The sequence below is a fragment of the Myodes glareolus genome, chromosome 2 (assembly GCF_982192425.1).
Source record: "Myodes glareolus chromosome 2, mMyoGla1.1, whole genome shotgun sequence".
NCBI classification, from domain to species: domain Eukaryota; kingdom Metazoa; phylum Chordata; class Mammalia; order Rodentia; family Cricetidae; genus Myodes; species Myodes glareolus.
Window position 1 is genome coordinate 138,989,237 of NC_142027.1, and position 13,605 is coordinate 139,002,841.

Here is a 13,605-nt window from a genome sequence, read left to right on the forward strand (position 1 = left end):
GTATGTACAAGCATGCAACTGGATGAGAAATAAATATGATGGGGAATTAATAGATGGCAGGAGCAGGGTCAGGAGGATCTTAGGACTTCCGAGTCCTTCCCTTACCCCAAAGCTAGGACTACTTGGGAAGGCTTTCTGGAGCCCCTGGACATGGTGGTGCCCTGGTAAGGTATTTCTGGCCTTGAGGAGTAATGATTGAGCTGCTGCTCTGCAAACATGGAAACCAAAGAAGACTAGGCATCTCTTTCCTCAGCTTTCTACCAGACACCAAAGAGAGCGAACAGGCCTTACAAAGAAATGCATGTGTCTTGACACTGACTTCAATGTGCAAAAAACCAGCCTTTTCAATAGGGAGATCTTTGCTTCTTTTCACAGATTATTTGTTCAAATTACCCATGAAGCCACTGTCTCATTCCTTTCCTGGGCATGGGCTGATGTAGACACTCTACCATCTGTAACCTGCTAGCTTCTTGTTAGCCAGGTCCCTGGGTCTGAGCTGGGATGCTGGCACCAGGGGAATCAGCAGTAAGGGAGAGAAGGCAGTGAGCCTGCTTGCAAAAGCACAACACCTCTTAGGGAACTTCCTGGTGCTTAATGACGTGAAGAATAGGCAGATCAGATCCTACTCTGCCAAAGTAAGGCCGAGGGCAGACAGGGTGGGGCCTTCTCTGACTTATCTCTGGAATTTACAGAGCACTATCCTTCCTCTGCCTGGCAGCCCACTTGCTGGCTTCCCCTGGGCTAACTCCTACCCCTTCCCAGGCAAATTTCTAAAGGGGAGGGCCTTTCCCTTCAGCCCAGGATTACACAGCTCTGTTCTCCTCCGAGACAAGCACCACGCCTCTGGGCACAGAACGCAGAGATACATACCTTCATATTTTTGGGCTAGTCCCTCCTATACTCAACCAGATAGAACTCCACACCACCCAGTGGTTCTCTATCTTTTCAGATCAAGATGCTGTCTGATCGAAAACGGGAGTTGGAGCATCGGCTCAGCGCCACCTTAGAGGAGAACGACCTGCTCCAAGGGACTGTGGAGGAGCTACAGGACCGAGTGCTGATCCTAGAAAGGCAGAGCCATGACAAAGACCTGCAGGTACTGTACAGAGATACTATCCCATAGAGCTAGGGCTAGACAGTGGGAGTGCTTAACCAAACAGGCAAGGCCATGACGCCAACACCACTGCTGCTGTCCAAGTGGGTGACTCTGAGATCTCCACATGGGTCTTGTAATTCCCCAGGGGATTCTACCATGCCTATAGCTGGGTAAGTATATTGTCCTTAGATCATCCCTTCTATGTGTTCTGAGCCACTGGTCCTTGGAACAGTGTCTCACAGTTCTTTCTAGGCTGTTAGAGGCTGGAGCACTCAGATTCTCCTTCCAACCTAGCATTTGTGAAATCTGCCAGCAGCCTGTGGATCTCTGTACTCAGCTCCCAGTGCTCTCTCTGCCGCCGCTGCTGCCGCCCAGCAGAGGGGTTTAGTTGCCTGACACAGAGCAGAAACCAAGAGCCTTCCCACAGAACCCAGCAAGACATACTCAGCTTCTGCTGACGGCTAGAAAAGGCACAGGCTACCACTTTGTGAACCTAATTGGTCATTTTTAATCTCCCTAAGGGAAACTGCTTCTTAATCATATTTGCCCTTGTTTGGGAACCAGGCCTCAAATGGAAATCCAAGATCAGACTTGACAAGTAATAACCTCAAAACAGAAAAATAATCTCCCAGTCTCCCCAGCAATAGAGGGGAGCATCTGTTCCCAGGTGTTTTGCTAAGCTGGGCCTACAGAGTAGGAGAGCAATATTTCCCTCTGGGCATGGTGAGAGGGTACAGTGGGTTGTTTTGGTATCATTTGTGGGGAAGTGGTTGGGCAGGTAATACTTAAATGCCAGGTAAGTCCCTACCCAAAGACCAGGCCACAGAGGCCCCACTGGGTTCAGAGGGTTTAGAAGTTCTGATGTGGGATGACTTTAAACTGAAGCCGAACATGGTGGTACATGCCTATAATCTTAGCAGTTGGGAGGCTGAGTCGGAAGGAATGAGAGTTCAGAGTTTATCTGGACTGTGTAACAAGTTCCAGGCCAGGCTGTACAGAAACTGTCTCAGACAACAAAAGTGAACACCTTGTCTGGTGTCTAATAACAACACTTGTTACTGCCCCTCTTAGCTCAGCTGTACCTAAGCAGTTTGCCTCTTTGAGGGACATTTATTAGATCCCCCAGCCCCCTGTGATTTTTGTTCAACTAATAACTTTCCATGGAGTAGGGCCTCAACAAATGCTGAAAAGAAAATGGGGCTGGGGTGTGGCTCTGTAGTAGGGGCTTGAACAGCAAACAGACCTGGTTTCAATCCCCAGCAACACAGAATGGAAGAGGGGAGAGAAGGGAGAACGTGGAGCTGGTTCTAAAGCCTCACAGCAGGTTTTTAAATGGAGAGGAATGTGCTCATTTTTGAATAATAAACAAGAGCAAGTGTTATAGGTTGCTTTCTAGTGAATGGAAAACTTTCATATACCTCTCTAAAGCGTACAGAAGACAAATCACTTATCCGAAGTCACGGACCAAGTCTTTGATAGCCTTGAAGACCAACCCCAGTAGAACTGGTTTGCCTGCTGTGCATTCGCCCTTGCAGTCTGTGTTAGACCAGCTCTTGGGGCCACATGGAGCCCTCTGCTGTTAACAGACAGAACACAGAGAGGAAAAAGAAAAGAAGTACAAAACTCAGAAATAGCCAAAAAGAAATGTGCATGCCCACTGCCTAACAGGGAACCTGGAAATGGAGGGAAAGAACCAGGATGGGCTTCCAAGTGCTACCTGGTGTAAGTGGACTGTGTGTCCTATAGCATCAGGAACCTGAGGTCATGCCTGCGAATGGACATTCAAAAGAAAGAAAGAGGTCATATAAGACCCCCTAGCAAATCAGAACATTTCCACCCTTTTTGGAGGATCATATTTATTCTTCTCCTTTCCTACTTATATAACTATTTCTTTTTTTATTATTTTATTGTGTATACAGTGTTCTGTCTGCATTTATCCCTGAAGTCAGAAGAGGGCACCATATCTTATTACAGATGGTTATGAACCACCATGTGGTTGCTGGGAATTGAACTCAGGACCTCTGGAAGAACAGCCAGTGCTCTTAACCTTTGAGCCATCTCTCCAGCCCCTGTGTAACTATTTCTGTCTGTGCCTTCTGTTTATGTAAAATCTTAAGTTGCCACGAGTTACTAGTTTCCTCCAGAAAGCCCTGTCACCAAAATGGCTTCAAGTAACAGAAAAAAAAATCCAGTTGACCCAGGTAGCACTTGAACAGTCCTAACCCAGATTTGTAAAATACTGAGTCAGTGGCCTTGGAATGTGTTTAATCCCTGATTTTAAATCCTCAGATAAGGTCGGGTAGGAGGCTGACCAGTAAAGACAAAGCCTCCATCAGGGGCACCCCTTTGATCTGTTCAGCTGTGTGACTGGAGTCCTTGTGTGTGTGTGTGTGTGTGTGTGTGTGTGTGTGTGTACATGTGTACATGATATGGTACACATATACAGGGTTGTGTGAGCCTGTTGTATACTCTGTGTGTATATGAGTTGTATAGGCACACATGTCACAGTGTTCATGTGGAGGGGTGTGTTTGTGTGTGTGTGTGTGAGTGTGTATGTGTAGATGCACATGCCACAGTATGTATGTGGAGTTCAGAGAAGAATTTTTCTGAATCACTTCTCACCTTCCAACACATGGATCTTGAGGATCAAACACAGGTCATCGGGCTGGGTGGTGAGCCTTTGTCCACAGAGTGGTTTCTCCCAACAAAAACAGATTTTTAAGCCACAGATCAAATTCAGCTATGGTTTTTTGGTTTTGTTTTAAGACTTTAGAATAGGGATTAAAACTCACACTTCATAATAAGAATTTTGTTAAACTCGTTTGTTCTGGTTTTGAGGCAGGCTCTAGCTTTAGTCCTGGCTGACTCAGAACTTGGTAGGTACACTAGGGCTGGCCTTGGATTTGCATCCGTTCTCCTGTCTCTCCCTCTTAGGTGCTGGAATTACAGGTACGTGTGGCCAATCTGGTTTTACTAAACTGAGAAAAAGATTTTGCTTTAATACTCAGTAAAGATGTCAGTTGTCCTTCTAAGGGGCTCTTAGCCCCTTACAGAAATGCACAGGGCATGACCCTGGCAAGTGGGTAGGTTCCATCAGCAGAGTGCGGGCCCCATCACTGTGGGACAACCCATGAAGCAATGCCTTGGAGTCTAGACTTTGCTCTGACTCTGATCATGTGTAAAAGAGCAAATCATGTGCCATCACAACGTCTTAGCCCCTTTTGCTCACTTTAGTATGTGAACTGTACTAATAAAAGCATATCATGTCACCCTTTTCATACATAGAAATACACTGTCACCTTTCTTATATAAACATGTTATTTCTTTTTTTTTATGCTTTTGTGAGCCAGAGTTTCTCTGTGTAGCCCTGGCTGTCCTGGGATTTGCTCTGTAGACCTTGAATTCAAAGATCCACTTACCTCTGCCTCCTGAGTGCTGTGATTAAAGGCATGTGCAACCATGCTCATCCAGATACTATTTCTTACTTTACAGGATTCCTGTGGTTACCAGGTTCTCCCATGATTTGATTTGGTTTTTCTGTACATCTGTCCAGGTGGCGAATCAGTCACTGACCAGAGAATGAGGCACCTCCTGCCCTTTTGTTCTCTTCCGTTACAGTTAATTAAACACTTTTGAGTATGTGTGGGTAATTGAACTAATTGTATTCAGTGCATGAGAACTTATACTTAACTGTGGAAGCTTCTCCTGCTGAGATGTATGTGGAGCTGCCTAGAGAGCAATTGTAAAGCATTTTGTCACTTAACATGCTGCTTGTAATTTCCTGCATGGTTCCTAGGAATGTCTCTTTATTCCCTATAACCCTGGTTTGTGTTATTTTTTTTTTCTTTCCTCCCAAGTTTTCCTAATACTTGGGCTAGAGGAGTTCCCACTGTACCTACCAGCAGGCATTGTTAATCCAGGGACTAGGTAGTACATCTTGTCATCCTGTCAGCAGCTGGACCCTCGCCCTTCCTAGTTAGGGCTCAACCAGGCCACTCGCCAGCCACCTCCTGGCAGTGATGGGTTGAAGGTCCCTTAATGAGAGCCAGAGCTCTTAGTTGCTGCCTCCTATCCCGCAGCCTCTGCATCTGCAGGAGACACAGTGGCTTAGTGGAAAGTCTGAGGAAAGCAGCACAGACCACTCCACAGTGGCCTTGGGCATTCAGGCCAGCACTCCAGCACTGAGCTCCAAATCCCCCGCCCAACCTGTGTTCAACCAATGGCAGTCTGAATGCAGGAAATACATCTGTACACTGCCACACCCAGCTGTTTCCTCTTTTTAAAGAAACAGAGATGGTTCCAGAAAGACCACTTTATAAAAGAGTAAATTTAAATTCCAGGAAGCTCTTCACCCACACTAACCTAGGGTTGGGGGGGTATCTGTGTGTGTATGTATGTGTGTGTGTGTGTGTGTGTACACACTTAAGTGTACAGGCACATATATATGCATGTGTGTACATGTGGATGCCTGAGTATTGGGAGTCCTCCTTAGTCACTCTCCACCTTATTTATTATTATAAGTGTGCGTGTGAGAGCCCATGTGCCATGGAACGCAGAGTTCCATGAGGATTTCCAGGAGTTGTCCTCTCCTCTCATTGTGGTTCTGGGAATCAAATCCAAGTCCCTCAGACTTGTATGCCATGAACTTTCATCTGCTGACCCAGACCCTGCATGTGTGTCCGTGTACCACATGCATGCAGCGCCCTCGGGCCAGAAGGGGTCTTCAGATCCCCCTGGATCAGGAGTTACAAACAGTTGTAAGCTACCATGTGAGTGTTGGAACTCAATCACAGGACCCCTGAAAGAGCAGCTAGTGCCTTTAACCGCTGGGTCATCTCTCCAGCCCCTCTACTTTGTTGTTTGAGACATGCCTCTCACTGAATCTCTCATCTCATTGGGAGTATACACTTTAGAATGGAGTTGCTGGATCATTGGACAGTTACATTTAACTTCATTTTTTAAAACTGCTAAGGAGGGCTGGCAAGATGACTCAGTTAAAAACACTGACCTCCACATGTATGTCATGGTAAGTGCATATCCATATTCTTGCACACATACCATATAACACATGCACTCACACAATAATAATAATTGTTTTTGTTTTTCAAGACAGGGTTTCTCTGTGTAGCCTTAGCTATCCTGGAACTTGGTTTGTAGACCAGGCTGGCCTCAAACTCAGAGAGAGCCCCCTGCCTCTGCCTCCCAAGTGCTAGGATTAAAGGCGCACACCACTGCACCCTATGTAATTTTTTTTTTAAACCAAGATACAAACCAAAATAGTTTGCACTTGGTTGCTTTGTTTATATCTTGAGATTTTTGTTTGGTTTTGTTGTTGCTACTATTGAGACATTTGTTTCTAACCAAGCTGGCCCCAAATTCAAGATCCTCCTGCTTTCACTCCCAAGTGCTTAAACTGCACATATGTGCCACCATACCAGCCCCCTGAGTCTTTGTCTGCCTGTTTTGGGTTTTCTTTCTTTTTTTTTTTAAAAAAAAGATTTATTTATTTATTTATGATGTATACGGTGTTCTGTCTGTCTGTATGCTTGCAGGCCAGAAGAGGGCATCAGATCTCATTAAAGCCACCATGTGGTTGCTGGGAATTGAACTCAGGACCTCTGGAAGAGCAGTCAGTGCCCTTAACTTCTGAGCCATCTCTCCAGCCCTGTTTTGGGTTTTCAAGACGGTTTCTCTGTATAGTTTTGGCTGTCCTGGAACTTACTTTGTAGACCAGGCTGGCCTTGAACTCAGAGAGAGCCACCTGCCTCTGCCTTCCCAGTGTTATAATTAAAGGTGTGCACCACCACTGCCCACCTCTTCTGAATCACTAGGTTATTCTAGTAACTTTTTCGCTGAGATTATTGAAGGAATGGAATTGTTTGTTCTGTAGAATTTCCCTGAGCTGAGTCTTGCTGACCTTGTCCCACACACAACTTCATACATTCCTCCCAACTCTGTTTTCCTGTGAGTTGGGCACTGCTTGCTGTGATTTGGATAAGCTGCCTAGCATTTCTTCCCCACAGCTGCACCAAAGCCAGCTGGAGCTGCAGGAGGTGCGGCTGTCCTACAGGCAGCTGCAGGTGAAAGTGGAAGAGCTCACGGAGGAGAGGAGCCTGCAGAGCTCGGCTGCTACCAGCACGTCCCTGCTGTCAGAGATCGAGCAAAGCATGGAAGCTGAGGAGCTGGAGCAGGAGAGAGAGCAGGTGCTGATGTCACTTTTCTGGCAGGAGAAGGGGACCCAGGGCTCCTCAACACTGTACTGCTGCTTGGCAACAGGCCACAGTGCCTGCGTGAGCTCCTATGGCCATAGCTGGAGCAGTGGGCCACTCACTGAATGGCCCCTGAAACCTTGAGCAGAACAGCTAGAGCCCAGTGTCCTCTGCTCAGGCTCTCCCTGGGCCCCGGAGGTGATACAGAGTCCTCCAGCATTTGCAGTCCATCCCTTCAATGCCTTTTGTCTCTTTGTGCCTTCCATAATCACTCCTTCCCAGCTAGGCCCTGATTCCAATCAGTGAAGCTAATTATGTAACAGAAATACTTTGTATGACAGATGACTTGATTAAAGGGAAAATAAGAATTGGTAGTAGCTGGTTATGGGCATTAGGAAGACTGAGGCAGAGCAGCTACAGGAAGTTCCAGTCCAGCCAGGGCTACTCGGTAATCTCAAAAAAAAAAAAAAAAAAAAAAGTGAAAGTCTAAGAAGATGGACTAGGTCCAAAATATTTAAGGTAGACTATTTCAAAAAACAACAACAACAACAACAAAATCCCTTGGTCCTAAAAACAGGATTTCAGGTCTTTGTGTTTTGGCTTTAAATAGTAAATAACCCAGTCCTGTCCAGAGTCTGTAACAGAGTAACTTTGTGACGCAGCTGAGACTGCAGCTCTGGGAAGCCTACTGCCAGGTCCGCTATCTCTGCTCACACCTTCGAGGAAACGACAGTGCCGATTCAGCCGTGTCCACAGATTCCTCCATGGACGAGTCCTCAGAAACCTCCTCCGCCAAGGACGTGCCTGCTGGCAGCCTGCGCACTGCCCTCAGTGACCTCAAGAGGCTGATACAGAGCACTGTAGATGGCATGGAGCCCACGGTAAGGGTCAGCTACAGCATCTAGCCAGTGTGCGGTGGAGCTCACTGCAGACGGTGCGGTCAGCTACTAAGTACCAGTAACCAGGAAGTAGGACTCCAGGGTCCCCTTCCTGCAAATGCCATGGTAACGCTTCTCAACCTTCCTAATGCTGCAACCGTTTAATACAATTCTTCATGTTGTGCTGACTCCCAACCATAAAATTAGTTTCTTTGATACTTTATAACTGCAATTTTGCTGCTGTTATGAATCCTAATGTAAATATTTTTGGAGATAGATGTTTACCATAGGGTCAAGACCCACAGGTTGAGAACAACTGTACCATGGCATCGTCCTTTTCTCCACATAGTTATATACAAGGCACTAGTGGCCTAGAGTTGAAGGGTTTTTGCTTAGAGACATTGAATAGAGAAATTTGTATCTGAGTAAAGCTCCCAAGTTGCTCTTCTGTAATTTATCCTGATAGAAAGGTGATCATGAGTGGGCAGAGGCTGGCAGATCTCTATCTCTTTGAGTTCAAGGCTAGCTTGGTCTATGTAGTAAGTTCTAAGGCAGCCAGAACTACATAGTAAGACTCTGTCTTAAAAAAAAAAAAAAACAGAAAGAGAGAGAGAGAGAGAGAAAGTCTCAGCACAGGAGGTTGAGGAACTGAGTAGGGTCTTTGGGAACCCCAGAGGAGACCTCGTGTTTAAGAGGACTTTCCTCTGGCATCCAGTGTGACCGGCATCTCTACAGCTTCATGGTGGGATTCTCCCTGACTTCTCTCCTGTTTCACCCTCCCAGAGTAGTTAATGTCTTCTGTCCTATTAGAGGCAATACGTTGAAGAACAGATGTTTCAGTCTAAACAGCCTGGGTTGCTTTGTAGACTAGATAGTAGCAGGAGGCCAAGTCATTGTGGGATAAGGAAGTTGTCGGTGGTATGTGCCATTCATAGCATGTACAGCTGCCTCTCCCAAAACTTGAAATAAAAATGAGCTTTTCTAGGGTAAAATTAAAGACAGAAAAATCTCTCCGTAGCCCCCCAGGTCTCCCCCGTTTCATCCTCTAACCTCCCTTCATTCCTCATCATTTTTCTGATCTGCACCTGTCTCCATTACTCTCCCCACTCTTCCCTACCTACCTACTACTGGCTTCCCTCTTTCTGTCAGGGTACCCGGAGAATGGACGATGACTCATTGGAAGAACAGATAAGGCAGACCAGTGAGGACTCAAGAGCCCTGAGGGAGCTCATGGAGGGAGAGAGGGGTAAACTGAGGCAGAGCCTAGAAGAGCTGCAGCAACTCCACAGTCAGGTGAGCACCCCCATTTCACAGTGGAGAGAATGTACGTGGGTCCCTTATCCACTCCCGCTTTTGTGAGATGCAGCTCTCTTCCATGATGTTCTCATGGGGCTGTGACCCAGTTGAGGAACCCGGTGTCTTCAGGAGAGAAAAATCAGTCCTCATTCTGCCCACGTGAGATTGGCAGGGACAGAAATAGCTGTCCACACAGCTCCCAGGCCACTTTCTGATGTTTTTCCCAGCAGCTCCTGGGCCAGGAGTTGTCAAGTCAAGGAACAGTTGATCTTTACAGGGATCAGCTTCATCACCTTTGAGACCTTTTTTTTTTTTCAGCTCTTGGGAACTTACTGTTGCCCCTGCTGTTTCTTTCTTGCTTGATCATGATTCCATCTCTCTTGTGAACACTAAAGGACATCAGTACTCTGATCTGAAAAATATTAAAGGACTTAGGAGATGCTTCACCCAGAAAGGGGTTTTTGAGATCTGTGCTAGGACACACTTACTCTGGACCAGACATATGCAGGAGTGACAACTTGGGAAGCACCTGTACACAGCCACACTTACCTGCCTTTCCTGGCCTGGGTAAAGTTTCTTACACTTAAGATACCTTCATTATCAACTCCTGTCTCTTTTACTATCATCTTAGAAAAATACATCTACAGCCTTCACTAATCTTCATTGAGAGGACAGAGGGCAAGGGTAAAGGTGTAAAGGGTAAAGGTAAAGGTGGCTTGCTCCTAGTCAGGTACGGGAGTGGGCTGGGCAACCCAAGACATGTTCCTGCCGAAATGCTGAGATCCTCAGAAAGTGGTTCAGACTTCAAGACAGAACTTCTCAACTAAAGGAATAAAATACAAATTCTCTGAAAGGTTATAGCTTAGTGGTAGAGTGCTTGACCAGAAGTGCAAGGCCCTAGGTTCAGTCTCCAGCACTCCAAAAGGAAAAAAAAAATTAAGTTCTTTGGAGGTGGTGGCACACAGTGTGGTGGCACTTGCATGTAATTATAGTGCATGGAAGTGAAGGCAGAGGACTTAGGAATTCAAGGCCATCATCAAATACATAGTGAGTTCATGGCCAGCCTTGACACCCTATCTCAATTAAACGAAGAGGGCAAATGTTTTTTAGGCTAACACTGTATTGGTTGGTTCGTCGGTTGGTCTGGAGATGTGGTCTTGCTGTGCTACATGTATTAGTCTTGAACTCTTGGGCTCAACAGATCCTCTTGCCTCAGCCTCCCAAGCATATGTCTGTGCTCCTGACTTATTTTAATTAAGTGCTTGCTTATTAGTGCTTTGATAAATTTTTAAAAATTTTTGCTTATCAGAGTTAAAAACTAAAAATTTCCTGGAGGACATTATTATTTCATCCAGAAGTACAGCTTAAATACAGGTTGCCCAGAGTTTGGTATGAATCTTTAAGAAGTCATGTCTACTAAGTTTTCTTAGAAGTTCAGTTGACAGCCAGGTGTGGTGGCACACATCTTTAATCCCAGCACTCGGGAGGTAGAAGCAGGTGGACCTCTGTGAGTTCTAGGCCAGCATGGTCTACGGAGTGAGTTCCAGGACACCCAGGATTGTTATACAGAGAAACCCTGTCTCGAAAAACAAAACAAAACAAAAGTTCATTTGATAACTGGTTGAGGCCAGTACCTTTGAGCTCCCTTACAGAGAGTTCCCTAGACTCCACTCATGCCCCATGTGGACTGTAGAATTTCCTCAAAGAAGAAACCCCTTAACTACACCTGCATCTACTAATGTGGACACTCATGGGAGTCACTAACACCCAAGGTAGGGCTTTGGGATTCTGACTTAGTCCTAAAAATAGCAGCCAAGGGCTGGAGAGATGGCTCAGAGGTTAAGAGCGTTGCCTGCTCTTCCAAAGGTCCTGAGTTCAATTCCCAGCAACCACATGGTGACTCACAACCATCTGTAATGAGGTCTGGTGCCCTCTTCTGGTCTGAAGGCATACACGCAGGCAGAATATTGTATAGATAGATAGATAGATAGATAGATAGATAGATAGATAGATAGATAGATAGATATTTTTTAAAAAAAGTAACTGCCAATACTGAAGGCTTGATATTCCTCATGGGGGTTGGTTTACAATCTGCCCAATGACCACTATATGTCTGGCACTGAGGCTAGACCCTGAGCACATGGGATACTTGTGTGGAACACTTGCTTTCTAGGGTCTCTAACAGTGTTGGGAGGGCAGCTGGAACTATCTCTGTGCTCCTTGAGGGTGCAGACAAGGTTAGATGGGTCTGAGATTTTAGGAACAGCTAGGCCAAAGTTAAGCCTCATCCAGTCAATGATCCAGTCTCTAAGTCCATTGCTTTCCTTCTTGAGAGTGTTCTTATTCCCCTGGAACCTGGGCAGAAGTCAGTGTGGGTGTGCTGCATGCTGCCACCTCAGAAACTAATCAGACTTTTAATTAAAAGAGTGCAGTAACTGCTGATATCTGTTTGAGGTAAAATCCATAGCCAGTATAAAGACTTGCTTAGCACCCACCACCTCTCTGTCCTCTGTCCCCAGCATCCTCCTTGGCATCGGTGAATACAAAGCAGCCACCAGCAGATGGAGTGGGTCTTCAGGATTAATTGTAGACTATAAAAGACAAGCATCCAGGAGCTGGAGAGATGGCTCAGCAGTTAAGAGCACTTGTTGCTTTTACAGAGGACTCAGGTTCAATTTCCAACATACATGGTAGTTCACAGTCATCCATAACTCCAGTTCCAGGGGACCCAGTACTGTCTCACCATCCACAGGCACCTGGCACACACGTGGTATATATAAATACATGTAGACAAAACACTCACATAAACTATATAAATCTAAAAAAAAATTAAAAGCAGATATCCATGAGGTCCCCCTGCCCCTGATCACTTTTGTAACCTATGCATTAGGAATCTTTTTATGAAAGGTTTTCAAGGGAGCATGAGATTAGGCAAGTGCTCAGGGCTACTATAAATACTTGGTCTTCTAGTTGGTCTTCTATTGTTGTGATAGAATGTTCATTTGGCTTATAGATTCACCCACAGTCTGCCATTGAGGGAAGCCAAGGCAGGAGCTAAAGCAGAGGTCATGGAGGGATGCTGCTTACTGGTTTCCTCCCCTTGGCTTACTCAGCTTTATTTCTTACACAACCCAGGACTATTTGCACAAATAGTACCATTCGTAATGGACTGGACCCTTGATTAATAGTCATTAATAAAGAAAAATGTCCCATAGACATGCCTACAGTCCTATCTGATTAATGCATTTTCTCCACTGAGGCTCCCATTTCCCAGATAATTGACAGAAACTAACCAGTACACCACTTGGTATACTCTGTCTTCAACCTGGCCACTGCCATTTCAGTCCTGCCTTCTTTCACGGCTAACTTTGCATATTACTTGCCCATTTGCGTATGCTTCTGAGCCCAGCCACCTTCACAGGGCGGCAGTTTGCCTGTAGTGTGATTTGAAAGCAGAGTACCTCCTGTGAGCCTTGAACAGTTTCCATATCAGGATAGACATCAATAAGTCCCTGGCCACCATGTGCCTCTGCACTCCACCACCTCCTTCATCTTAACTCTTTCTCACCTCGGCCCTAGTAGAAGTGAGCAATAATAGAGCAGCTGTGCACCCTCCCCAGTGCTGTCCTCTCCTGCTTGCCCTCTCTGGAACATCTTCCCTCCTGCCTGCTCAGGCCTCCACCCTGCTCATTTAGAGCAGGTTTCACTTCCTCCTTGAACTCTTATCTTTCCGGAAGACCCACTGGCTCCATCTTATTGTGGTAACTACATCCCTATCTTGTTTTCCAATCAAGCAGATCACAGACCCCATAATGATCTGTGCAAGTTACCACTCAGCTTTTTCTCCTGGAGTCCTAGCACAGGCCACTAGACTGAGTCTCTCGCACAGAACCATAAATGATTGTTGAAGGAAGGAGCAGGTTTCATGGCTTCGGATTAGGCTTTTTTTTAATGCTATTTAATTGTGAGGCCCTCTGTCTTATTAGGAGAAGGTGGGTGGTGGGTGTAGCCTAAATACATGGATAGACAAGCCAGGTCCACTTTAAAGATGGGCATCAGATCTAACCTTAGTGAAGACTGGGACGAGTGGAGCCCACCTTCATCACATTTGAGCCTGACATCAACT

The 13,605-nt window shown here is 45.9% G+C and overlaps 1 protein-coding gene across 4 annotated transcripts in view; it reads left to right on the forward strand.

The window, feature by feature from the left end:
* Bicdl1 (BICD family like cargo adaptor 1) overlaps positions 1-13,605 on the forward strand; it is an 86,802-nt gene that overhangs the window by 62,019 nt on the left and 11,178 nt on the right. For 3 of the 4 annotated variants that reach the window (XR_014998926.2, XM_085681498.2, XM_085681488.2), the window contains exons 4-7: positions 950-1,096; positions 7,120-7,299; positions 7,968-8,186; positions 9,333-9,476. Coding sequence is in view for 3 of the 4 variants with exons in the window: in XM_085681498.2 (XP_085537624.1) it covers positions 950-1,096; positions 7,120-7,299; positions 7,968-8,186; positions 9,333-9,476 (690 nt within the window). In the remaining variant the exon portion in view is untranslated. The remainder of the gene's footprint in view (positions 1-949; positions 1,097-7,119; positions 7,300-7,967; positions 8,187-9,332; positions 9,477-13,605) is intronic. The other variant, XM_085681507.2, reaches the window with a different exon arrangement.